Source organism: Chiloscyllium plagiosum, chromosome 11, assembly GCF_004010195.1.
Source record: "Chiloscyllium plagiosum isolate BGI_BamShark_2017 chromosome 11, ASM401019v2, whole genome shotgun sequence".
Taxonomy (NCBI): domain Eukaryota; kingdom Metazoa; phylum Chordata; class Chondrichthyes; order Orectolobiformes; family Hemiscylliidae; genus Chiloscyllium; species Chiloscyllium plagiosum.
In genome coordinates, this window is record NC_057720.1 from 85,756,280 (window position 1) to 85,781,218 (window position 24,939).

Below are 24,939 nucleotides of genomic sequence, written 5' to 3' on the forward strand. Positions count from 1 at the left end.
GACCAGCCAGGTTCGCCATCTCAATTAAATAAAAGCCCTTGTTAGGATCGCCGAAATATCTGTATTTATGTAATTCAAAAAGGGCTGCCATATTTTATAAAATAATTCGGTCTTTCGGTGCACCATATTTGTAAGGAAGTCAAGGGGAATACATTCCATAATTAATCTGTGCCAATTTGAAAGTCCAGGGGGGCCCTCAGCTACCCAATTCACCAAAATATTTTTCCTTGCACAGAAAGAAAGAATAGAAAATAGTCTTTTCCCGTACGTGTCCAGGGTGGGAAAGTTTGAAAAGCCCAAAAGGAGTGATACAGGGTCCACTTTAATTTCTGTTCCTAAAATTTCTGTCAGGGTACTTGCTACTTTAGTCCAATATCTGCGGATCTTATGACAGGTCCATAGGCAATGTATAAGAGTGCCCACCTCTGTTTTGCATTTAGGACACATTGGAGATGCTCCTGCCTTAAATTTTGCCAATCGATCCGGTGCAATATGGGCCCTATCAGCTGGATAGCCTGGGTTCTGTTACAGATAGTAATTCTTCTGGCATTTTCCCAAATATCATTCCACGTTTCTATAGAGATTTCTAGTCCCAAATCCTGATCCCATGTTTTAAGCAGATTATCCATATCTCCCGATACTTCATCATGTAGTAAATGATAAATAGTACTGATGGAAGATACCCCCACTGGTCGTAGGACACTACATTCGCTATCTGATTTATAAAGACTAATAACGTAGTCTTCTTCTGTATACAATCTCGAATTTGGAAGTATCGAAAGAGGTCTCCATTCGGTAATCCGAATTTCTGACGCAGCTGTTCAAAAGACATCAGGACCCCATTTTAAATAGATCCCCTAAACATGAGATACCCCTGGATCTCCAGAGTTTAAAAGTGGCATCTGTAAACCCTGGTTGGAATCCCCATGCTCCCACTATCGGTGCATAGGGGGATGTTTTATGTAAGTTGCCCTCATTTTGCCACATTATATTCCAAGCCTTAATTGTATTTAGTATTATAGGGTTTTTACAGTGATCTGTAATGATTTTCTTCTTATCTGAGAATAAAAGGTTAATAAGTGGGTATTTTACTCGAGAGGCCTCGATGTCCAACCATCACTGTATTCTAACAGATGAAAGGCTTAACAATCAATTTTTCAATGTATAATTTCAGTTACATCACACTGTAAATGTTTGCTATAAATTCTGTGTTAGGATTGAGCCCTCCACTATCACCTGATGAAGGAGCGTCGCTCCGAAAGCTAGTGTGCTTCCAATTAAACCTGTTGGACTATAACCTGGTGTTGTGTGATTTTTTAACTTTCTGAGAGGTTGGGAGTCTGCCTGCTAACGTGGAATCTTTCTGGAAGGTTCGATTTGACATTTGCATGAGTTCAGGCTCGGGCACTGGTAACAGTGAAACGGACCTCGACGCGTCTTTTTAATTCTTTTCAAATCTATCATCGCACACAAATAGACGAGTAGTTTTCACCGGGTCATATTGCTTGAGGACGACAATTTTTGGCCGGCGGTCCGTTTAACGGTTCTCAGAACTTGCAGCTCGCGGCGTCAATTCAAATATTTGAATGCTAACGGTCAACTATTGTTTTTTTTCCCGATGCGAGAGGGGCGAGAGGGGCGAGACCGTCTCCCCGGCGACTGCTAAAATTGGTGAAAGGAGAATAGCAGTGCTAAAGGGGGCGGGAAATCAAGGAACTGAAAGGCCGACCGATTTTAGATTTGAGCGCCAGCCAACACGGCCCGCCTTCAAGAAGGTGGGGAATTTATCCGACCGGAAATAAGGGCCGCCCCACACTAGGTGGAAAGCGGAAGTTATGTTTGCCCCGCAATGAGTCCGTCCGGAATTGGATCCGGGGAGAGAGGGAAAGGGGGAGTGTGTGTGTGTGTGCGCTTCGTATGGTGTCCGGAAGGAAACGTTAACAGCGGGGAGAGGTCGGCGGGCGAGAACGACAGCGAAAGAAGTCCAAAATGAGCGTGCGATTGACGAGAAGCGCCAACTCCCGACCCAAGGACATAAAAGGTAAGAAACTAGAGGCGGGAGTGGGAGAAAGTTAAGGGTATCTGTATACTGAGTATTCTTTTTTTTTAATTGGTTAAGCGAGGTCGTGTGAGTTTTAACTGTGAGGGAGGGGGATTTGCTCAAGTCTGAGAACGGAAACCGAAAACGATTCAAACCTGATTCCTTTTGTAAGCATCAGTTTATAAACTCCAGAGATGCTTCCCGCTAGTCCAAGTTAACGAGGTTGAGATTATTTCACGACTGCTGAGTAAATTGGGTGGTTTCCTGAGGGTGCGCTGCCACAAGTGTTTATATAAAAAAATGGTACAGTACTTCCTTTTTTCATCATCCTCTCTCCCAAGACGGTGGCTGCCTGGAGCCGAGATTGACTATCATCATCTCATGTAGGCCTGGAAGACTCTGGCAATGGTCATTAGTGTGACTTTAAATACAGACTAGAGCTCTGCTAAAATTGAAACAGATTATCGCAGCTGGAGGAGATTACTGTGCCAAAGCTGCTATGACAGGGCAATTAGGTGACATTTTAAACCTCCACAGTGTCATTTATTTCCAAATACTGTGTGTATTTATAAAAAAAACACCCTGTGTAAATATTGGATTAAAAACAGTCTTGCATTGAAAATTTTTGTTTTGTCTTTTTTGACTTTTTTTTTGCCTTGCTTACATAAATGCTAAATAGAAGTTGATGTTTGCAAACCCTGGACAGAAAACCATCTTTTTCTTTCTTCTGATTTGTGCTGGGTCCACTGCTGTTCGTCATTTATAAAAATGTTTTAGATGTAAACATAGGTGGTATGGTTAGTAAACTTGCAGATGACACCAAAATTGGAGATGTGATGCATAGCGAAGAAGGTTACCTTCAAGTACAATGGGGTATTGAACAGATGGGCCGAGGAGTGTCAGTTAGAGTTCAATTTAGATAAGTGAGTTGCTGCATTATGGAAAGACAAATCATGGCAGAACTTCTACACTTATGGAGTTATACACTTAAGGTCTTATGGAGTGCTGCTGAACAAAGAGACCTTGGAATGCAGGTTCATAATTCCTTGAAAGTAGAGTCAAAGGTAGATAGGATAGTGAAGGAAGTGCTTGGTATGCCATCCTTTATTGGTCAGAAAATTGGGTTTGGTTAAATTACTACAAGCTACCTTTTTAATCTGGCTTTTTTAAAAGAAATCTTATGAACAATCAAGTACTGAAACAATGATTTAAACTTTATTGCCTGTAACCATCAAAATAAGACTCCTCAAGTTAGCAAGTTGAACCTCAACTCAGCTTGGCTATCATCCAGTTAATCATAGATTCCAACCAATAGGCGCCTCGACTCTGATGTCCAGGGTTTGATCCTTGTGCAGTGCTGTTCTTTGAAGCCCTTCTGCTGAAGGGTTCTGATGTTGGATTCTTCTGCAGTGTTTTCATCCTTCAGGTCTATAGGCTGACGTTATTGAGTATCTTTTTAGGACTCCCTTTTGCATCAAGTCCACAGCTTGCTTCTTTATCAGAAGTAGCTTCTTTCTTTCTTTCTTGTTACATTTGACATTGGTTTCTCTGCTAGAAAGATATGGCTTTCCTGTGATTAACTGCTTAAATTCTTGTACAGGGCAATAATAAATTTGTACAGGGCAATAATTAATGCTTATGGCATAAGGCAATCAGTTATCAAGCAGATGCCAAAACAGTTTTGTTCATGTTGCCTTGATTTCTCTTTTCCCAGGCATGGTTAATTACTTTCAATTCCTATAGAAGCTGGTCCTTGTCCCTTAATAGTTTAGACAGAGTTATTGTTGATCCCTTTGTGTGTACCACTTTCTGTGTTGATTCTTTCAACGGTTATTTAAAAAACAGTTGGGAAGTTTGTAATATACATTTCAGTTGTGTTGCAGGAAATTACAAGGCTCTGCAATGTTTAATTGTACTTTCTTGGAAGTATCGTGAACTATCTTGAAGTAGGTCTCCAAAACCCCCAGCTGTCTCTTTATCTGCCCCATCCCCACTCCTGCATCATGTGCTTGAATTCCTCACACGCTGGATTTACCCTTCACAAGGCCGTCTCTGCCACAACCTCACTTCCAACCCCAATATGCTTGCTTTGGACTAGCCCCTCCACCACCCTGGGACACTGGATGACTCTCCCCTCCATGCGTAATTATCTCCACCCTCACCAGCACTTGGCCTCTCCCACTTGGCCCTTCACATACCTGTACTGGAATCCTCCTCCCTCCTTACTACACTTGAGAACATATCTGCAAGGTATCAAGTTCTATCTCTCTTTCTGATCAGTCCTGGGCAGAACCAAATGAAGAAGTCTGTTATCCCGCAGTTCTCACAGAACAAATCAGCAGAGCCTGAACCTTCACCCACCTCCCGAACGCTAACATTTGCAGTTGATCCACAAATCGTGATATGGTTTAGCATTATTTATGCGGTGACATCAGCCCAAATAGTGAACAGTTGATCTTGAACAGTGAATGCTGGTTAGTCTTGTTACGGAATAGTAACATTTAAAAATGTACTGCCATCGGTTATATACAGGATCCTCCAGAGTGAAGAGTTATGCTGGAATAGTAGTGACAACCCGTTCTCCAATAAAGAGCCAGAGAAAAAGAAACTATGGTAAGATGCTTTCATAATGTGTGATCCATTTGTCTGTTGACACTTGGGAAGTTTGGGGCAAACTACAGGTATCAAAGCTCTAAGCTTTAATAGGAGTTCAACAGATCTGAAGTACTTGCTGCCTATTGGTGGTTTTATTTTCTGCAGAGTAGGAAGATGAGAAAGTTGTTCCCACTTAGGTAACTTGAAGGAAGTGGACATTTTAATTGAAGCTATTATGGATCCACACCTCTAAAGTGAAATACATTAAGAAATTATGGACCTATAGATGACAATATATTTGCCACATTTCCAACATTAATAAGATTGGAAATCTGTTTTGTTGGTGTATAACTGGAATCATCATGATTTAAGATATTTGAGTTTCCTCAAATATTTAGATACAGCAAAAGTTCTGTGTTGTAATATCACATGTTTCAGTTGTGTTGCAGGAAATTACAAGGCTCTACAATTTTAATTGTACTTTCCTGGAAGTATCGTGAACTATTTGAAGTAGGTCTCCAAACCCCCTAGCTGTCTCTTTATCCCCCCCCCCGTATCGTGTGTTTGAATTCCTCACTTCCTGAATTTGCCCTTCCTTTTAAAACAGATATTTTGTGACAACAAATTCATGAGGGGTATTTTTAATCAAACCTGCTAATGGGGAAACTCATAGAATGAAAATTAGTATTCCACCCGATACTATCTACTATCTACACTGATGAGTAATATTCAGTTTTGTCAGTTTAAATGCTCCCAAATCCTTTTTGTCTATGGTAGGGAATGCCAGTTTTGTTTTCAAAGTGTGGTGATGTGTGCTATGGTATGTGTAGCACCCCTCACCACCACAAGCAGGAAAGCCCACTGGCTCTTGTGCCTATTAGGCACTTTATGGGTCACCAGGTAGGCTTCCTGGGACAGCAATGTCTCGCTCCATCTGAAGTTGCTGGCTAATCGGAAGCTGGCTGCCCCTATCAATAGCAGAACTGCTTCAGCTGCTGAGGCTACTGGTGACAGAGCAGAATGAAGTTTTGGTGGGCGGGTTGGGGAGGGTTGCAGGACAGGGGTCATGGTAGGGTGAAGTAGGGAAGGGAGTTCAAAGGCAGAGGTGTGGGATTAGCTTTCTTTGGCCACTTTATCTGGCAAAACCCAAACTTGTGCCCAACATCCCCAGGTTTGGGTGGATTGAAACCCAATACCCTGCAGTTTGGCAGGCAGAATGCTCCATTTTACCAGTTGGGAAGGCTGCTGTCCTTCTCGCAGTTAATCACAGCGATAGTGTGAAGATGCTCTTAAGTGGATGCCAATTGACCCTTTATGACTGTATGGTCGCAGGAAGGTGATGGTTATTTCCCCAGTATCAATTCACTCAATTATTTTCCACTCCCAACACCTACCGTGCTGGTTCTTGGGAGAGACAGTTCTGCCTTCTCATTTGTATGCAGCCATGTATAGATTGGTGATTAAACAGAATTATTTGTTTCAGGCAATTTGTGGGTGACCTTCCACTGTAACATTTGGGGCAAATTATTTATCATTTGGAACCACAGGTGGAACTGTCATCAAATGGAGGACTTTTCCATATTTTGTCGGCTTTTTAGACAATGGGCGTGGTGCAGTGTTGAGTGCACATGCATGTGGGGTGGAAAGGAGACTGCTAATTTGAAAACGTATGTTGTCAAACTTTATTCTCTCTCTTTCTTTCACCTGGAAGTAAGTCTATTTGTCAAGTGCATGAGCAAGGATAAAGAGAGTAAAATGTAAAAATATTGAAAGAGATCTATTTTGCTCTGGTTGTGATGCAAGTGATTTGCTTTCAGATTCTGATTATGGAATTGATACAGGAGCACGAGAACCTCCAAAGAAATCTCCTAAAGGTACATTCTTTCTGATTCAATTTTTAAAAAACTTTTGGAGGTTTGTTATTCCCATTACTAACTCAATGAGCTGAGATTTGGCCCCAGGCCGAAAATAATACTTTTTATTTCTCCCCCACCCCCTCCCTCCATTAACTACACTAGCAATTATCTCCTCATTCTCATTAAATGGAACATGCTTCGTTAAATCAACCTTCCAGTTCAAGTTATGGAAAATAGTAATTTCTGTGGCTCTTTTTCAAGTTCAGCCTCAGAAATGATTTCAACAATCACCATGAACTTCCACTACCTTTTCATCTGGTCTCAACTAAAGGGGTAGCAAGCTGTGTTGCCTTGAACAGGAGGAGGGAGGCTGTTAAAATTGGAGGCACCCCAACTTCAGCTAACCAAGAAGCTTTGAAAGAAACAAAAGCTCAAATTACTGGAGAAATTCAGTGGGTCTGGCAACATGTATGGAGAGAAATCAGTTGTTATTTCAAGTCCTGTTACCCTTCAGAACCAGGAAGTTTTGTTGGAGTCTTAATAAATCAGCTGGTGCCCCATATGGATTCATCAGGACTGATATGCATTGTTGCCCAGCAGCCCTCTGTGGAGTGGGCTTTGTTTTGCCATTAAGTTCAGTCCTCACAGCTGTTTTATTCTTTTTCTCTTTTGATCAGTCCTAAAATAGATGAGCTAATGTACTGCTCCTCTCTTGAAAGTACTAGTTGTGCCAACTCGTTGAGTTTTTCTAGTATCTTGGTGTGTGATATTTTGATGATTACCTACCTCGGGTGGGCAAGAACTTAAAATCTGTGGGAAACACTGACATTTTTTACAGTAGTTTTGTCTATTTTTAATACTGGCTGCTCCTTTCCAGCTACTGTACTAGGACGTGGATCAGGTTCAGAAGTACCAGAATCTCATAAGAAATCTCATAAAGGTATTCTTTTTCTGATTGTTGCTTTGTTCATTTCTAATTTTACAAGGTTTTTAATGCCACACTAGCTAACTGAGCTGCCCTTTTGCCCTGTGCTGATTGATACCAGTTATAAAGATTTGTTTGGGTTGCCTTGGGTGACCAGTTCCTACTATGCTTTCAACTGTTTCCTTAACCTACAGCAAGAGAAGGTCCAAGCCTCTGGTCAGCAGTCTTCTTACGGTCTGGAGCAGATACTCACCATCTACTGAACACAACAAGAAGTCTGTGTCCTACCACACTGGCACCTTGTAGCTGCTTTACATCATAGCTACATAACTTGTGAATTTTAAAAGTAATATGTGTTATTCTGACCAAAGACTTACTTGCTCCTGTCTACAGTAAAAGGTATGCAGAGTTTGCAAGTTTTTAAATTCTAAACAGTTGTTGGATACCAAACCAAAAATCATACAAAAGTCTGACTCTTTCATCAAGACATTTGGCTGTGCTGGACCCCTGGATTTCCTAGGAATAGCAGTGGGCCATTCAACCCCTTGAGCCTCTTCGGCCATTCTGTTAAATGATGTCTGTATCTTGATTTCGTGTAGCCACCTTGGTTTCATTACCTTAATATTCCTGCTTAACAAGAAAACAAAATCTTATCTATGAACGCATACTGGCTCCAATATTTACTGCAGAAAGTTATGCAAGCAGATTTGAGGAGTTTTTGTTCAGACACTTGAATGTTGTCCTCCTTGCTGTGTTTCTTTTCCCTACTCTTTCACTTCTGGTTTTGTATCTGCTTATTTAATGTTCTGATCAGTTTATATCTTTTGCTTTTTGTTTTAAGGTCGGGTCTCTGCTCCGAGACGGTCCCAAGAAAATCCTGTAAAAAGGGATCTAGAGTTACGGTCTAGTACAGGTATGGCTCATGTCTGAGTCCCTTAAGTTTTTTTTCGGTTGTTTTTGTAAATATGGCGAATCTGCAGAAATTGACATGATATACGTATTCACAAACACTAATTCCCAGTGTCTAGTTCATAATCTGTTGCTAGCACATAGTGTGCCGTCTGACCAAGAATCAATCCTGATGTCATTCACCAGTAGGAATTTGACAGAAATGACTTGAAGATCCTTAATGTATTTCATCTAATCCAGCTACCTTAAATAGAAAGAGCTTGGCTATATCTTGGCTGGGAATGTACCAGTCTACTTTGTGCTGTGCTGATGAATGGAGAGGGAAGTGAGCAGACCAGGAAGAAACAGTTGGGTTGCAAGACTCGGGCAAAGAAATAATTTTAATGGAAGGGAAAGGAACATTCTACGTTTAATAGTTAGGACCTGGGGGTTGAGTTGTAAACTTCTCAGCTTGGTTTTGTTTGTAGGACTGTCGAAGTGGGGTGTTGGAAGGAGGAGGTGAGGTCGTGGGTAGTTTTGCGTTATGAAAATCATTGTTCTAAAGGAAAGGGATTAAAGCCAGCTTATGTTATTGCATAAACAATATATCAATAACCAGAATGTTAGAACTGAAAACCAACCAATAACTGGACAATTGAGGCATGAGAAGCAGGAGAGAGTTAAAAATAAGCAGCAAACATTTAAAAATGGATCCATTATATTCTTTTTGAAAGTCTTGAAATTAACTCTTTGTTCTGGCAATGCGGAAAGCACTGGAAAGGCTGTTCCTATTGCTCTTCAGAAAGTGGTAGTGAGTTAAAATAGGGTAACATTGTAAAGTTTTTTTTTGAAGGTCTGTCCAAGTCCTTTTCTTAGCATGTATATAATCCAGTAAGGTTATGTTTTGATAGTATGGATGACTTTGTTACATGCACCAACTGCATGCAAATACTTTGGTCCACAATATTGACAGTAATAAGAGGTGAATAAAGGAAAAGTTAATATTTCTTCTGAAACAAGGTATAATAATTCCATTCATTTGATGTGGCCTGGAAGCATTCGCATTTTGGTACAGATTATGAATACTACAATGTTTACGTAATTCCTTGTCACTGAAAGTTATCTGCTGTTTTTGTCTTCAGTGATTAATTTTTAGACCCTTTTTGTCTTCAGCCACTGTCATCATGGCTCATTACTGTGGGTCTAGAGTCACAAGATTGGAATTATGGCATATTTCCTGCTCTAAAGTTGACATGATACATTTTAATGACAATTGCTGATAGTTTCCTGACACCATTACTGAAACAAGCCGCCTATTCCAAATGTATGAATTATGTTTAAGTTCTATTAACTATGACTGTGATTTTGACCTATATTCCCATAGAAACAGGCTGAACGTGTGGATTACTGATTCAGTGACAGTATCTCAAGAGCAGAATTGAAATGGTGGGAAAAGGTGATGTACAAGAGACCAGAAAAGTTGTAGATTTGAAAACTGGAAGGTGGGGCAACGCTATTAATAGAAGTGAACATGAATATGAGAGTTTTGCTGCACTTCATTCATTGTTTTCCCTTTAGCTGTTTAGCTGCAATTTGGGTACTTTAGGCTATGCCTACCTTGGTGAAATGCATTGATTTGCTCTGCTTTGGTTGAAGTGAAGGTGGAGATGGAAATGTGTTGCTGGAAAAGCGCAGCAGGTCAGGCAGCATCTAGGGAACAGGAGAATTGACGTTTCGGGCATTAGCCCTTCTTCAGGAAGCCCTTCTTTAAGTGAAGGTGACAAGACAGATGCCCATTATTTCACTTCAGAGAAAGACTCTACACTGCCTTGTTTACTTGTGAGATTTTACTGTCAGTAATTTCAAAGTTTCCATTTTGTCTTCTGTCACAGAACCAGAAGAGATGGACTATTCTTCTGAGACCAACCAAGCATCTCCAGGTGCGTCATTTTTAAATGATAATACACTTATGAAGGATCTTGAAATATTTTACCATGTTAAAGGCACTGTATATAAACACAGGTTGTTGTTCTTGTCAATAATCTATTGTTCACTGAGTTACGTCACAGTAATGGCAAAAGAATCCAAGCAAAACTTTGAAGGTGTAGGTTGTTTTGAAGGGAGTATAGTTTGATGGTGTTTGGTGATTGGGATCCACAGTACAACAGCATATACCTTGGATAGCTTGCCATTGAATCTGTGTTGCACTTGACTTGGGAGTGTTGACAGTGGTGTGTGCAATTAGTATGGTTGACATTCCTAAACTACTGATCACCTAACTTGCCTGTTTTCCGGTGGCCCACACCAAGTCTGCTTTTGCTTCTTTCAAGTGTGGTAGAAATTACAATTCCTGACTGCCACTGGGTTACAGACTAAATTTTTTTTTGTTTCATTTGTTTCTGTCACTGTTGCAATAGTTTCATTACAGTCGCAGAGGTTGAGTTTCTAAATCAGAATCGGCATCACTCAGTTGATCGTTTTATAGGTAGTTCTTCTGGGTTTCCTCCTGCCTCTCATTACAGATATGTGTTCACTCTCAATTAAGCAGATGAATGTACTCCTTGGTAATACTATGAAGTAATGTATATAATTAGGAGCATAGAAGTGGCTCATTTGTTTCAATCAATCTACTGCCAGAGTTTATGCTCCATAGAAGCCTCTTCCTGCTTGAAATCCCCTTCCCCTTTCAACATGATCTTCTATTCCTTTTTCTGTTACATTTATCTCGCTTCTCCTTTTACATCTTTGCTATTCACCTAAATCACTTTTTGTGGTAGCAAGTTCCACACTTCCTCCACTCTTTTTGTCAAATGAGGTTTTGTTTGAATTTCTAATTTATTCGTATCTGTGTCCTCTATGACTCCTGGTTTCAAACACCTCCACAGGCATCTTCTGTACATCTAATCTATCAAACTCCTTCATATCTTCTATCAGGTGGTCCCTCTGGTATTTCTTTCCTAAAGAGGATAGCTAGAGCTTATTTAGGCCTTCTTTAATAATTATTTCCTTTCTGATTTGATATTATACTTATCCTTTTTATCCCGTGTCCCAGATTTGATATCTTCAAGTTGTATAGCTAACATGATGGCAATTCCTCTCACAGCTTTTCAATAAGGCATGTATATAATATATTTATTCTATCTATTCTGAACTGTCCACTTAAATGTAGGGAGTTACATATCAGATTTACAGTGCTTTTGTGAGCCCACATCCAGAATAACATATACATTTGTTTATTTCAGGGAAATGAAAACATATTTGCAGTTCAGAGAAGGCTTATTACACTAATACCTGGAATGGGCGGTTTGCCTTCTAAAGATAAGTTAGATAGAAGAGACCTGTATCTGCTGGAGTTGAGCAGAATAAGTGGTAACGTGGTTAAAACATACAAGATATAAACATACAGGAAATATACAATTAAAAGTACGGCCTTTGGATAGTGTTGTAGAACAGAGACTAAGGGGTTTAGGTACAAAGGTGGCTAAGAAGGCTTTAGTGTGCTTGTCTTCATTGTTCAGACATTTGTGTATATGGGTTGGGACGTTATGTTGAGGTTGTACAAAATGTTAGTGAGGCCTCTTCAAAGAGTCAGAGTCCTACAGCACTGATACTGGCACTTTGGCCCACACTGGTCTATGCCAACCAAAATGTCCATTCACACTAATGCACTTTCCCTGCACTTGGCTCATCTCCTTCTCAACCTCTCCAATACTAGTATTTGTCCAAATGCCTTGTTAAATGTTGTTAACGTACCCACCTCAAACACTTCCACTGGCAGTTCATTACGTATGCGTACCATCCTCTGTGTTTAAAACAAAAAAAAGTTGCCCCTCAAGTTCCCTTTTTTATTCCTTCCTGTCTAAGCTTAAACTGATGCCTTCTGGACTTCAATTCTCCAACCCTGGAAAAAAGACTGACTACATTCAACTTCTCCATGATGAACTTCATATGCTTTGACAAGATTCCACCCCCCTCAATCTCCTCCGGTCTAAAGAAAACAGTCCAGCCTGTCCACCCTCTCCCTAAAACTCAGACCATTGAGTCCTGGCAACATCCTTGTAAATTTGTTCTGCACTCTTTCCAGTTTAATAGCATCCTTCCTATAGCAAGATGACCAAAACTGAACATTTTACTCCAATTGCGGCCCCACCAATGTCCTGTATTGGTGCAACATAACTTCCCATATTCTATACCCAAAGCTCTGACTGACTGATGAAGGCCAGTGTGCCAAAAGACGACTTCGCTGTCCTGTCTACCTGTGATTCCACTTTCAGTGAACTGTGAACCTGAACTCCAAGATCCCTCTGTTCCACTATACTCCTTAAGGCCCTACCATTCACCATGAAACTCCTACCTTGATTTGACTTTGCAAAATGCAATACCTCACATTATATCGAACTCCATTTGCCTATTCTGGAGTACTATGTCTAGTTCTGGTCACTTTTTGTTATAGGAAGGATATCATTAAGGTGGAGAGTGTTTAGAAAAGATTTACCAGGATGCTGCCAGGAATGAAGGGTTTGAGTTATAACTCGAGGCTGTACAGGCTGGAATTTTATTTTTCTTTGCTGGAACATAGGAGGTTTATAAATTCCATGAGGCATACTGCTAAGGTGAATGGCAGGTGTCTTTTCCCTAGGGCAGGGGATTTCAAGGTCTGGGCATATTTTTAAGGTGCCAGAAGAAAGCTTTATGAATAGACAAAAGGGACAATTTTTTTTTAATATATATACAGTGGTTTGTGTGTGGAATGAACTTCCAGAGGAAGTGGTGGATGCGGGTACAGTCACAACATTGAAAAGACATTCAGATAAGTATAGGAATAAGAAATGTTTGGAGAGGTATGGACCAAGCACATGCAGGTGGGACTAGTTTAGTTTGAGATTATGTTTGGCATGGACTGGTTAGACCAAAGGTCCATTTCCATGCTGATGACTCTGACTCTGAGGGCTCTTGACATAGTGGATATGTCTTGTGAGAAGATCTAGAACTCGGGGGTTCTGGATTTAAAAATAAACGGTCACCCATTTCAGACAGGAGAACTTTTTCTCTCAGATGATGGAAAAATATTTGGATCGATCTCCCTCAAAAAGGTGAAAGCATAAACTTGATGTTTTTAAGGTTCTTGATAAGCAAGAAGCTGATTGATTGATTATTAGGGGTAGTTAGGCCAAAGGTGTTGAGGTTATAATCCAATCAACTATGACCTTTATTGAATGGCATAAGAGGCCAAGTGGTTTACTGCTGCTCCTAATTCGCATGTATGTATATTTGTTGCATTTCATGTCCATGTACATTGAAATTAATTTGTCAAAGAATGTACCATTCTGTTCTTAATGTTGCATTGTATTTTGTTGAAATATTGTTGTTAAACACCTTTTTTGCTTATTTATTACCAGTTAATAGTACCTGCAGTGTTTTGAAATGAACATTCTTCTACCTAGCCCCGACTCCATGTGTTCTAAGTTAATCCCAAAACCAGTAGTATACAGTACCTTATCAAAAAAGTTTGAGAATACATGTGGATTCTCCATCTCATGTCTTGCCCTTGCCTTTTTTTTTTGCTTCTTCCTTCAAAATATTCAATATGCTTGGTCAAGCAAGACTTTCTCCTCTTGGAATCTGTGCTCACTACTTTGTTCAGTTTTTGTTTTCCAGATATTTTTCTGATGCATTTTTCAGTCAATATTCTATTCTTTACTACCACTTATAAACTAACTAATTGATAATTTCTTATTCATGTCTGTCTTAATTTTGAAGTCCTCTACTGAAGTAAATGAATATTTGCCATAGAGGGAGTGCAGCAAAAGTTTACCAGATTGATTTACCAGGTAGTATGAGGTTGGCTGAGTCAGTATTCACTCAAGTTTAGAATATTGAGGGGGAGGCTCTTATTAAATCATACAAGTCTGACAGGGTTGAATGGACTGGATAAAGGGTTAATGTTTTCAATGGCTGGGGGTCCTGAACAAGGAATCATTAATGATGTCAGGCTATTTAGTACATCATTTTGGACTAAGATAAGAAATCCTTTCACTGAGAGTCTTGTGAACCTGTGGAACTTTTGACCACAGAAGGCTGTGGAGAAGTCATTTGAATATATTTGTGAAATAAACTGATTCCTAGAAGTTAAAGGTGAATGGGAGAGAGAGGGGAGAATGGTATTGAGGTAGAAGATGTGTGAGTATGAGGAATGGACATAGGAGCAAGAATAGGTCATTTAACCCATCATTTTCTGTTTCTAAGTTAATCCTATAACTTTTCTAACACGTATAAAAAATGTAAAGAGATGTGTCTCTTCATTCGTTGATTAATTCTGTCATGAAAAGTCCGATTAAATGGCATGTGAATATTTCTACAGCCTTCGTTTTAATTATGATGTAACTCAAAGTCAAGTAGCTTGTTGGACCTATATGAAATGAAGAGTTTTATATTATTTTCCAACTACCCGGTACAATGTACAAGCAGTGTGAGTAGCATTTGGTTGTTATGTGCTGGGTAATGTTCCCTTTAAAATGTTACTATGTGCAGGTGGTTTCTTGAATGCAAAATACTTTTTGCATTTTTTAATGCAATCACAATGTTCAGTGCAGGACTGGACCTTTGTGGTACCTTCCAATGAATGTACTGTATACAGTACAGCAAGAATATTAGTACGTACATTTCCCTTCAACCCTTGCGACAAATGATCCATAGAAACCTCTGCTTGGCTCATACTTGGAAGAATGACCATCTCGGTTGAGGTACTAAAAGGCAGGCAGGTGAATTTGGTCCTTAGGATAGTAAAGTGTTTTAGAAGTTGTTGATTTTGCTGTATATGAAGGAACAAACCTGTCCCTAGACCTTTTTTCAGTTTTCAGTGTTTGCGATTTGATTTCAGATGGGAACCAATCTGAAGATACAGTGTTGCCTCAGAATTCTGCAGATGAAGGTAATCTGTTCCCACTACTCTCAAATAGTCTTTTAGATTGTCTAACCATAGTAACTTGTCCCAATTGGGAATCATCCCTTTTTCAGAAAACTTTTTTTGTTTTTAAAAACAAACAGTGGAATCATCTGGGACTAGATTGGGTTGGGATAACTGGTTGGCATGAATGGGTTGGACCAAAGGGTTTGTTTCCATGCTGTACATCTTTGACTCTCTCTCTCCAAGTGATTTTTACAATTACAAAGGATTTGCAGAAATGAAAACAAAAGGTTGTTCAACATAAATGCTGCATATTTTGTACAAATATTATCATGAATTTGTAAACTCTGATATCATTCTTATTAATGAAGTTGCGCAGAGATGCTGAAAGGCTAAGGGGTGTAAATTTTAATGCCCCGTATCAGTGTTCATAAGTAAATTACTGCTTTTATCATTTTCCTTCTGGTGTTATTTCATTCCCTTGTCTGCACTGCCCAATTTCTCTCACTAATGCTTGGGCATTTTGTGTCTATTCCACATTTTTGGTACAAATGATAATCAGACTTGGTGTTTTCAATCAACAAAATGTATTTTACAAATATCCTGCAAATCTTTTGTCTCATAATTTGATTGTGCCTGCTTCAAGAAAGTAGTATGGAATGGTATCAGAATTGTTATTTCTTTCTAGTAGTTGAGTTTCTTTCATGAGATATAATCTGCAATAAATAATCTCAACTTTCAGATATGGATTCAGACTCGGAGGTGGAAGTTGACGGGTTGCAAGATACCACAACAGTGTCAACACTTCAGACATTTTCTGGTAATGCTTGCTTTAATTTGTAATGTGTAAAATGGCACCATGCTGTTTTTTTTTTTAGGCAGTTGCCTTTCACTGAGAGAAATCCAAGTTTGGACAACTAAATGCTGACCTAGTCAGCACCACCCACATCCTAAGAATGAATATTTGAAAACCGAGAAGGCATTGATGTACTGTCAGGTGGATGACCCACTCAAGCCTAACTTGATTGTTTGTTTTTCTCTTGGTGTTCTGGATTAATGTGCTCCATATTGTTCAGTTCTGCACGCTGATAGAGAGCTCAGTTGTAGTCCTGTGAATCTAATGCCTGATTCAAACATCAAATTACAATTTGTTGTTAATTGGAAAAGTGCTGAAATTAAACATGGCTTTTACTTAATTCTCACTCTGTAAAAAAGCTTTCTCACTTTCTCTTTTAAAGGTATTAGCTAGTGCTGCTATCTAGCCAGAGAATAATGCAAGAAAGTTATTACCCTTCTAATCATTTGGTTGTGTTTCTCTTGTTTGAAATTACTAGGATATTATTATTTATATCGTGTCTCTATTACTGCATCAACAGTAGTTTTCTTTGGTTATGAAATCGAAGGCATGTATGTTCACTTTAACATCTGAATTTTGATGTAAACTTAGTGTAGGCTCAGCTGCCTGAAGGGATCAGCTGGGAGACAGGCTGTTCCAGAATGGATACATGTAGCAAATGGCTGTTAAATGGATACAGAGTTTTTGTTGCTATTTTGACGACAATTCAAATTTAATCAGTTACTTTAAATTATGCTCAGGATACTAAAACCCAATTTTTGAGTTTGAATTTATTGTTTTGACAACATCAGACCAATGACAGGGAACGACATTTGAGGATATAAAGGCAAGGCGTTTTGAAAATTTGGTCAGAGAGCAACTGCCACTTGTCTGCAGAGCAACTGCTGTAGAGCCAGAGAGCAAACTGCCCATCTAACATCTTGCTCTCAAAGAAATTTACATACACTGTCTATCAAAAAGGTATCCTCCCCTATGAAGCACATTTGCAGTATAAAGAAAGACGATGACCTAGGGAGATCAGATGGAAGATAGAAGACAGACTGTGTGGACTTGAGTTTAAGTTAATGTAATGGTTGATCTTTTTTTTGTTGGAGCAGCATTTTTATAGAGTTGAGATCAGCTAGTAAGTAGTTAAGAAAAAGTGGGCTTGGATCTTTGAATTTTTTTTTAGTGTTTACTATTAAAGTTAGGAAAATAAATTGTTTTTTCTTTTAAAGTGGAAAGTATGAGTTCTCTGTCACCCACTCACATTTTAACAGATTGAGGCAAACTTTTCTGGGTGTTTGCCTTTAATTAAATAGAAGAATTTGACCTCCACATCGTAACACTTTTTTTTCTACATGTTTGGCATGAAAAAAAAATGTCAAGGATGTGATGGAATGTGGATTTTCACTGTTAAGTGTTCAATGTTTATTTTTGTGATTGTGTGAAGCAGAGTACAACTATTTGCATGAAGAAGAAAATTGGAGGTACTTCAAAAAAGATCAGGTTGACAGAGACACTAACATTTAGTAGTACTGATCAACGCAATGCTAAACCTCATGTTTCTCTATCTTGTCCTAAAATCCTGTCAATTGAGAGAAAGTGAGGGAGAGGGATAAAAATATAATTTTTGGTCAGTGCGAGTTTACTAGAATTTGAGCACAATGGATCAGTGTAGCATAAAGTGCTTTGTTGCAGTCTTTAGAATATTTAGGGGGAAAAAAAAACAGATGGTGCTTGGGCTTATGTAAGATCTTCATGTTCTTGGGATTTTGCAAATTGTTTATGGCTAAATGATTTTTTAAAAATTTTCAGTTGTGTGGAAATTTAAAAAAAAATCAAACTGTGAGGACCAGATAGGAATGCAGATTAGTGACGTTTCTAGTTGTTACAAGCAAATGACAGGAAGGGACAGTGTGTGTGAATGCTAATTTGCATCAATAAATCAAAGTGTAAGGTGAATTGATAAGACAAAGTTTTTGTATCTGAACCCACATAGCATTCAGACTACAATTTAATTAGCTAACATTGCAAATAGAGACAAATGGGTATGCATAGGTATCGATTACTGAGGCTTGGTTACAGGGAGATCAGGACTCTGAGTTGAATATTCAATGATACTCTTTCGGAAGGATAGATAGAAGGGAAAATGAAGTGTAGCTTTGTCAGTAGTGGAAGAAATCAGTGCTGTGTTAAGAAGTGATTCTAGTACTGGAAATGAAAACATTAAGCCAGTCTGGATAGAAAAAAAACAAGGGAAGAAGTATCTGATGTGAGTTATCTAAAGGTTCCCTGACACTAATTCCACAATAAAAACGAGGAAATACTGGGGTGTTGTCAGAAGAATAATCATGGGTGATTTTAATATGTATGTAGACTGTTTTAATCAAGTTAGCAAGGGTCGCCTCGAGGGAGAGTTCGTGTATTAGAGATTCTTTCTCAGAGCAGTATTTTGGAGAGCCAAACAGGGGCCAGGCTATTTTTGATTTAATATTGTGTAATAAGATGGGATTAATTCATGATCTCATAGTGAATGTAAAGTGGTCAGAACATGCTAGAATTTAAAATTCAGCGGCAAGATGAGAATCTAGAGTCCCCTATTACTGTTCTGGTGTTAAACTAAGGTAATTACATAGGCATCAAAACACATTTGGCCCTAATGGACTGGGCAGAAAAACCATAGGATAGGACAGTTAATGAACAGTGGCAGCCATTTTAAGGTGATATTTGCTTTTTTGCAGCTAAAATATATTCAAAGAGGAAGAAAGATTGTAAGAGGTAAATCAAGCATCTGTGGGTAAGCAAAGAAGTTAAAGCTAACATAAGGGCAAAACTAAGACATACCATCTTAAAGGTCAGTGGCAGGCTGGAGGATTGGAAACTTTTAAAGACCAACAAGGGTTACCAAAATAAGAATAGAATGAGCTAAGATAAAGTATGAAAGAAGACCAATGCAACATATAAAAACAAATAGCAATTTCTTCTGTTAGTATATAAGCAAAAGAAGAGTGTCTCTAAAATGAATGTTGGTACCTTAGAGGACTGGAGAGTTAATAATAGGGTCTCTGCCATTTCTGTGTTTCCCAAATCAATATTTTGCTTCAGCGTTCATGGTGGAGGATACTGAAACTATCCCAAATGTAATTGATAATGTAGAGGTTATAGAAAAGGAGGATCTTAAAACAATTGTCATCTCTAGGGAAAATGTATTCAGTAAACTATTGAGATTAAAGGCAGACAAGTATCCAGGGTCTGATGGCCTTAAAGGAAGTCTCAGCAGAAATAGTGGTTCTAGAAAAGTTCTTGTGGATAGAAAAATGCTAATGTAATTCCCTTTATTCAAAAAAGGAGTGAGGCAGAAAGTTGGAAACTATAGGTGAATTAGATTAACATCTGTGGTTGGGAAAATGTTGGAATGGGATATTTGGAAAATCAAAAATCTCTTATGACTAGTAAATCATGTTTGACTAATTTACTAAAGTTCTTCAAAGATAAAACAAGCAAAGTGGATTATTAGGGTCCTGTAGATGTAGAATATCTGGATTTCCAGAATGGGTTCGATAAGGTGCTGCACAAAAGGTTAATACATAAGGTCAGATCACATGGTAATATATTAACTTGTATAGAGGATTGACTAACCAATAATGGAAGCAAAGAGCTGGAATAATTGCGTGTTTTTTTGGGTGGCAGGTTGGAACTAGTGGGGAGCCGCTCGGCTCAAGCCTTGGGCCCCAACTATTTACAATCTCTCCACCCTGGAGGCTTTCTGCCTCTATTCCTGATGAAGGGCTTTTGCCCGAAATGTCAATTTTCCTGCTCCTCGGATGTTGCCTGACCGGCTGTGCTTTTCCAGCACCACTCTGTTCTAAACCGCTGTTTCCCCCCCCCCCATTTACAATCTTAGGTTACTGACTTGGATGCAGGGATAGAATGTACTATAGCCAAATTCGCAGATGAAACTAAAATGCATGGGAAAGTAAGCTACGAAAAAAAACTTTAAGTGGATAAGTTAGGTGAATGTGTCAAAAATTGGCAGGTGAAGTTGTACGTCGATAAGTATGAGGTTATTGATTAGGTTGCAAGAATAAATAGGCAACTTGTTATCTAAATGGAGATTAACTTCAGAGTACTTTGGTGCACAGAGATCTGGGTGTCTTTATGCATGAGTCACAAAGTCAACATTCAAGAGAAGCAGGTAATAAGGCGAGAAATGGAATTTAGCGTTTATTGCTAATAGAATATAAAAGTAGAGATGTTGCTGTAACTCTACAAGCACCTGGAGTATTGTGTACTGTTTCAGTTCTCTTACTCGAATATAGATATGTTACATTGGAGGCAATTGAGAGGAGATTCATTAGATTCACCAGAGATGAGGGGCTTATCTTAGGAAAATAAATTGTTGTTTAGACCTATATTCTCTGGAGTTTGGAAGAATGAAAAGAGATCTAATTGAGGTATATAAGAAGGTAAAGGGGATTGATGAAGCTGTAGAAAGGATGTTACTCTTGTGTGGCAATCTTAAATTAGAGGTCATAGTTTTTTTGGATAAGAGGTAGCTGGCTTAAAACAGAAATAAGGAGAAATTACTTGAAAGGATTGTAATTCTGTGGAAATTCACTATCTGAATGCAGTGGATGCCAGGATGTTGAGCAAATTTTAAGGAAGAAAGAGAGATTTTTAATTAGTAATGTGTTGAAGGGTTATGGGGAGCAGGGAGGAAGGTGGAGTTGAAACCAAAATGAGATCAGCCATGATTGCATTGAATGGTGGAGTCGGCTTGAGGGGCTGAATTGTCTACTGATCCTCCTAAATTCTTATGCGGACAAGGGACATGAACATCATGATTGTGATATCTATTTTATATTTCTGTCTGCAATCCATTATTTATATTTCCTAGAATTTAGAAAAATAAAATTCTAAAACATAAAATTCTTAGGGCTTGATAGGAAAGGCGCTGTGAGTGTATTTCCTCTGGCATATGAAGAACTAGTGGTTATAGACTCAGAACAAGGAGCTGGTCATTTAGGACACTAAATGAGAAATTTCTTCACTGAATAGTTGTGAATATTTGGAATTCTGTGCCTACTGTGCTCTGAATTCGGTATATTTAAAACCGAGCGATAAAATTTTTATTTCTGAGAGAATCAAGCGATATGGAAAAGTGAAAGAAGTAGAGTTGAGATGAGTGATGATCTTGTTTAATTGGGTAGCAGTCTTGAAGGTTAAATTCCCTAGTCTTGTTTTTATTTCTTGTGTTCTTCAGGGAAAGAGCATTCACATTTATTAAGTGAACATGTTTTATTGTTATTTGAGGAATCTGTGTATGATAAGTCCTTGACATTTTTGATCAAAAGGGCACCTGCAGTTCGTGGAGGTGAACAGATTTTACAATTGCGTGTATATATATTTTTTTTTTACAGAGCCATTTCCTTCAACTGGCAATACGCAAAAAATACCTGACAGACAGACATCACTATATTTACGCCAAGCCCAAGATAAGCCCAGATCTCCTGCATCTTGTCATACAGGTAGATTGTCATTAGATATAAATGTAAGGTGGTGTTTCAACTCTGCATGCTATGGAGAAATCAACTTTTTTCAGCTAACAATTTTAGTTTCAACATATTGGATTTAAGCATGAAGGCACAGGACTTATATTTGTGCAATTAATTGTGTCTACATTTTCTACTTTTCATGAGAACATCAGAAATAGAAGTGGGTCATTTTACCCTTAAAGCATGATCTACCGTTCAGTAAGATTTCTCCTTTAGCTGAACTTTCCTACATTACCCTACTACCTTCATTATTCATCGAGAATCTATCGATTTTTGCCTTGAAGATACTCAAACTTGAGCATCCTCAAGTCTCTGGGGTGGAAAATTTCAAAGGTTAAATAGTGGATGGAGAGGTTCAGTTGCATGGAAAATTATGGAAAGAATTAAGGGGGGGGGGGGGAGCTGGGACTGGGAGGGTGCTTCCTACCAGTAGTCAGGATGTGGGGAGGAAAATAAATCGGGAGATAGAAAAGGCCTGTAAGAAAGGCACATTAGAAATATCATGTAGATGGCCTGGGAAAATCAGATGGTAGTAAAAATCAAGCAAAGGAATTTATGGAATATCTGAGAGTTTTTGGGAGCGGTTTTTAGTAGCGCCCACTAGGAAACGGGCAATTCTGGATTATAGTGATGTGCAATGAAGTAGACTTCGTTAGACTTGAAGGAACCGCTTGGGGATAGTGACCATAATATGATTGAATTCATCCTGTAATTTGAGAGGAAGAAGCTGGAATTGGACGTAACGATATTACAGTTGAGTAAAGGTAACTATAAAGACATGAGGGAGGAGCTGGCCAGAGATGATTGACAGAGAAGGAGGCTGGCATCCTGTCACCATGTTCTTATTTACACATGCAAAATACTTGACATTGGTCTGGCTTCCTCAGAGCCGGCTCTGAGTCAACAGAACCTCTGTCACTCCTATTTATATCTGTTAGCCAGGGTGTGTAGATTGAACCAGATTAACAGCCCCAAATGAGGGAGCTCCTATAATGTCCCTCTGGCTGACTTCATTACAAGCACTACGGGAAGCCTAGCAGGGGAGATGGTAGAACAGCAATGACGAGATTCTGGGACTGATTCAGGAGGCATGTCAGAAATTCATGCCAAGGAAGAAGAAAGGTTTAAGAAATTTGGTAAGGACAAGCCAGGGAAGTGTAGATCAGTAAGCCTGAGTTGATGGTGGGCAAGTTGTTGGAGGCAATCCTGAGGGACAGAATTTACATATACTTGGAAGGCAAGGACTGATTAGGGATAGTCAATATGGCTTTGTGCATGGGAAATCATGTCTCACAAACTTGATTGTGTTTTTTTTTGAAGAAGTAACAAAGACAATTGATAAGGGCAGTGCGGTAGATGTGATCTATATGGACTTCAGTAAGGCGTTTGACAAAGTTCCCCACGGGAGACTGGTTAGCAAGATTAGATCTCATGGAATACAGGGCGAACTAGCCATTTGGATACAGAACTGGCTCAAAGGCAGAAGACAGAGGCTGGTGGTGGTGAGGGGTTGTTTTCAGACTGGAGGCCTGTGACCAGTGGAGTGCCACAAGAATTGGTGCTGGGACCACTACTTTTCTTCATTTTTATAAATGGTTTGGTTATGAGTCTAAGAGATATAGTTAGTAAGTTTGCTGATGACACAAAAATTGGAGGTGTAGTGGACAGCGAAGAAGGTTACCTCTGATTACAATGGGATCTTGACCAGATGGGCTAATGGGCTGAGAAGTGACAGATGGAGTTTAATTTAGATAAATGTGAGGTGCTGCATTTTGGGAAAGCAAATCTTAGCAGGATTTGTACACTTAATGGTAAGGTCCATGGGAGTGTTGCTGAACAAAGTGACCTTGGAGTGCAGGTTCATAGCTCCTTGAAAATGGAGTCGCAGGTAGATAGGATAGTGAAGTAGGCATTTGGTTTCCTTTATTGGTCAGTGTATTGAGTACAGGAGTTGGGAGATCATGTTGCGGCTGTACAGGACATTGGTTAGGCCACTGTTGAAATATTGTGTGCAGTTCTGGTCTCCTTCCTATCGAAAAGATGTGAAACCTGAAAGGGTTCAGAAAAGATTTACAAGGATGTTGCCAGGGTTGGAGGATTTGAGCTGTAGGGAGAGGCTGGGGCTGGATAATCAAAGATGCTGGACAAGCAAGGGCTGTATTTGATGTATTAATACTTAATCAACAATGAATAAACATTTCTTTGAGACACAAAACTGTGGTCACACTTGGAACTTTCTCTAACAAGTGATTAAAAATAACATTAGATCAAAGAAAGAAGCTTGTAATGTTCCAACAAAGAATAAGAAGCCTTAGAATTTGAAGAATTTTGTAATTCGGCAAAGGAGTAAGACATTGAGGACGGAGAAGGGAAATAAGCATATACAGAGGAACCTTGGTTATCTGAACAAGATGGGCGGGCACTATTTCGTTCAGATAACTGATTGAATATTCGGTTAATTGATTCAATGCCTTTCCTCTGGGGCTCGGAGTTTTTTGTGAAATCTGCTCTCCGTTCAGAAGTCAAGAGATCTCACCCCCCAACCCTGCCCACTCCTGCCGTGTCCACCCCCAACCTGCCCCCAGTCCGGTAACACCAACCGCGCCCCCCCCCCCCGGGCAGCTGGACTATCCACCAACAGTAAGACTGCTGCTGTCTTTGTGGGGTGCCTCCAAATAGCGTGCGCATGTGTGGACACACACTACGTTTTGACAGGTTCCACCTGCGCTCTGTACAGGACAATGTTGGAGAGATTATCTGGGGAAGGGTGGTTTAGGGTACACGCCTGTGTATAACTCCAGGAAAGAGAGAGGGCAGGAGGGGAGTCATTTAGAGACACTGCCTGTTCTCGGCAACATTTCAGTGAGCTGAGTTTATTTTTAATCATTGTACCTGTAAATAAAAGACGCGATCAGGGTTAAAACAGCTATTTGATGTAATGTTTCTATCAGGACCTTGAGATCCCCTTTGGATAATCCGATATTCGGATAATCGAGGTTCCTCTGTACTAATAAGAGACGTTTAAAAACAGCTTGTAGATGTTTTATTTATGGTACGTAAATAATCATAACTTTGTGAAAGAAACGAGGATTCTTTGGATGTAGAAACAAATAAATTAAGAAATGACAGACACATTAAAAATAACTTAATACGTCCTCACGTAGAAAAAACAAAGACATTCCAGAAATAATGGAGAACTCAAAATCCATTGAGAAAAAATCAATTTAAATAAGTAGTAGTGCTGGGGAAATTAATGATGTAAAAACAGCATCCTTTTATTTTACTTGATTTTCTTTAATGCTGGACTATGATGGAAAAAGATTGGTTTTAAAAC

The 24,939-nt window shown here is 39.2% G+C and overlaps 1 protein-coding gene across 2 annotated transcripts in view; it reads left to right on the top strand.

The window, feature by feature from the left end:
* Positions 1–1,639: 1,639 nt before the first annotated feature.
* LOC122554646 (torsin-1A-interacting protein 2-like) overlaps positions 1,640–24,939 on the top strand; it is a 41,020-nt gene continuing 17,720 nt past the window's right edge. The window contains exons 1-9 of one of the 2 annotated variants that reach the window (XM_043700005.1): positions 1,640–2,041; positions 4,574–4,654; positions 6,454–6,510; positions 7,370–7,432; positions 8,259–8,330; positions 10,198–10,245; positions 15,186–15,236; positions 15,955–16,032; positions 21,471–21,578. In XM_043700005.1, coding sequence (XP_043555940.1) covers positions 1,990–2,041; positions 4,574–4,654; positions 6,454–6,510; positions 7,370–7,432; positions 8,259–8,330; positions 10,198–10,245; positions 15,186–15,236; positions 15,955–16,032; positions 21,471–21,578 — 610 coding nt within the window. In that variant the 5' untranslated portion in view covers positions 1,640–1,989. The remainder of the gene's footprint in view (positions 2,042–4,573; positions 4,655–6,453; positions 6,511–7,369; positions 7,433–8,258; positions 8,331–10,197; positions 10,246–15,185; positions 15,237–15,954; positions 16,033–21,470; positions 21,579–24,939) is intronic. The other variant, XM_043700006.1, reaches the window with a different exon arrangement.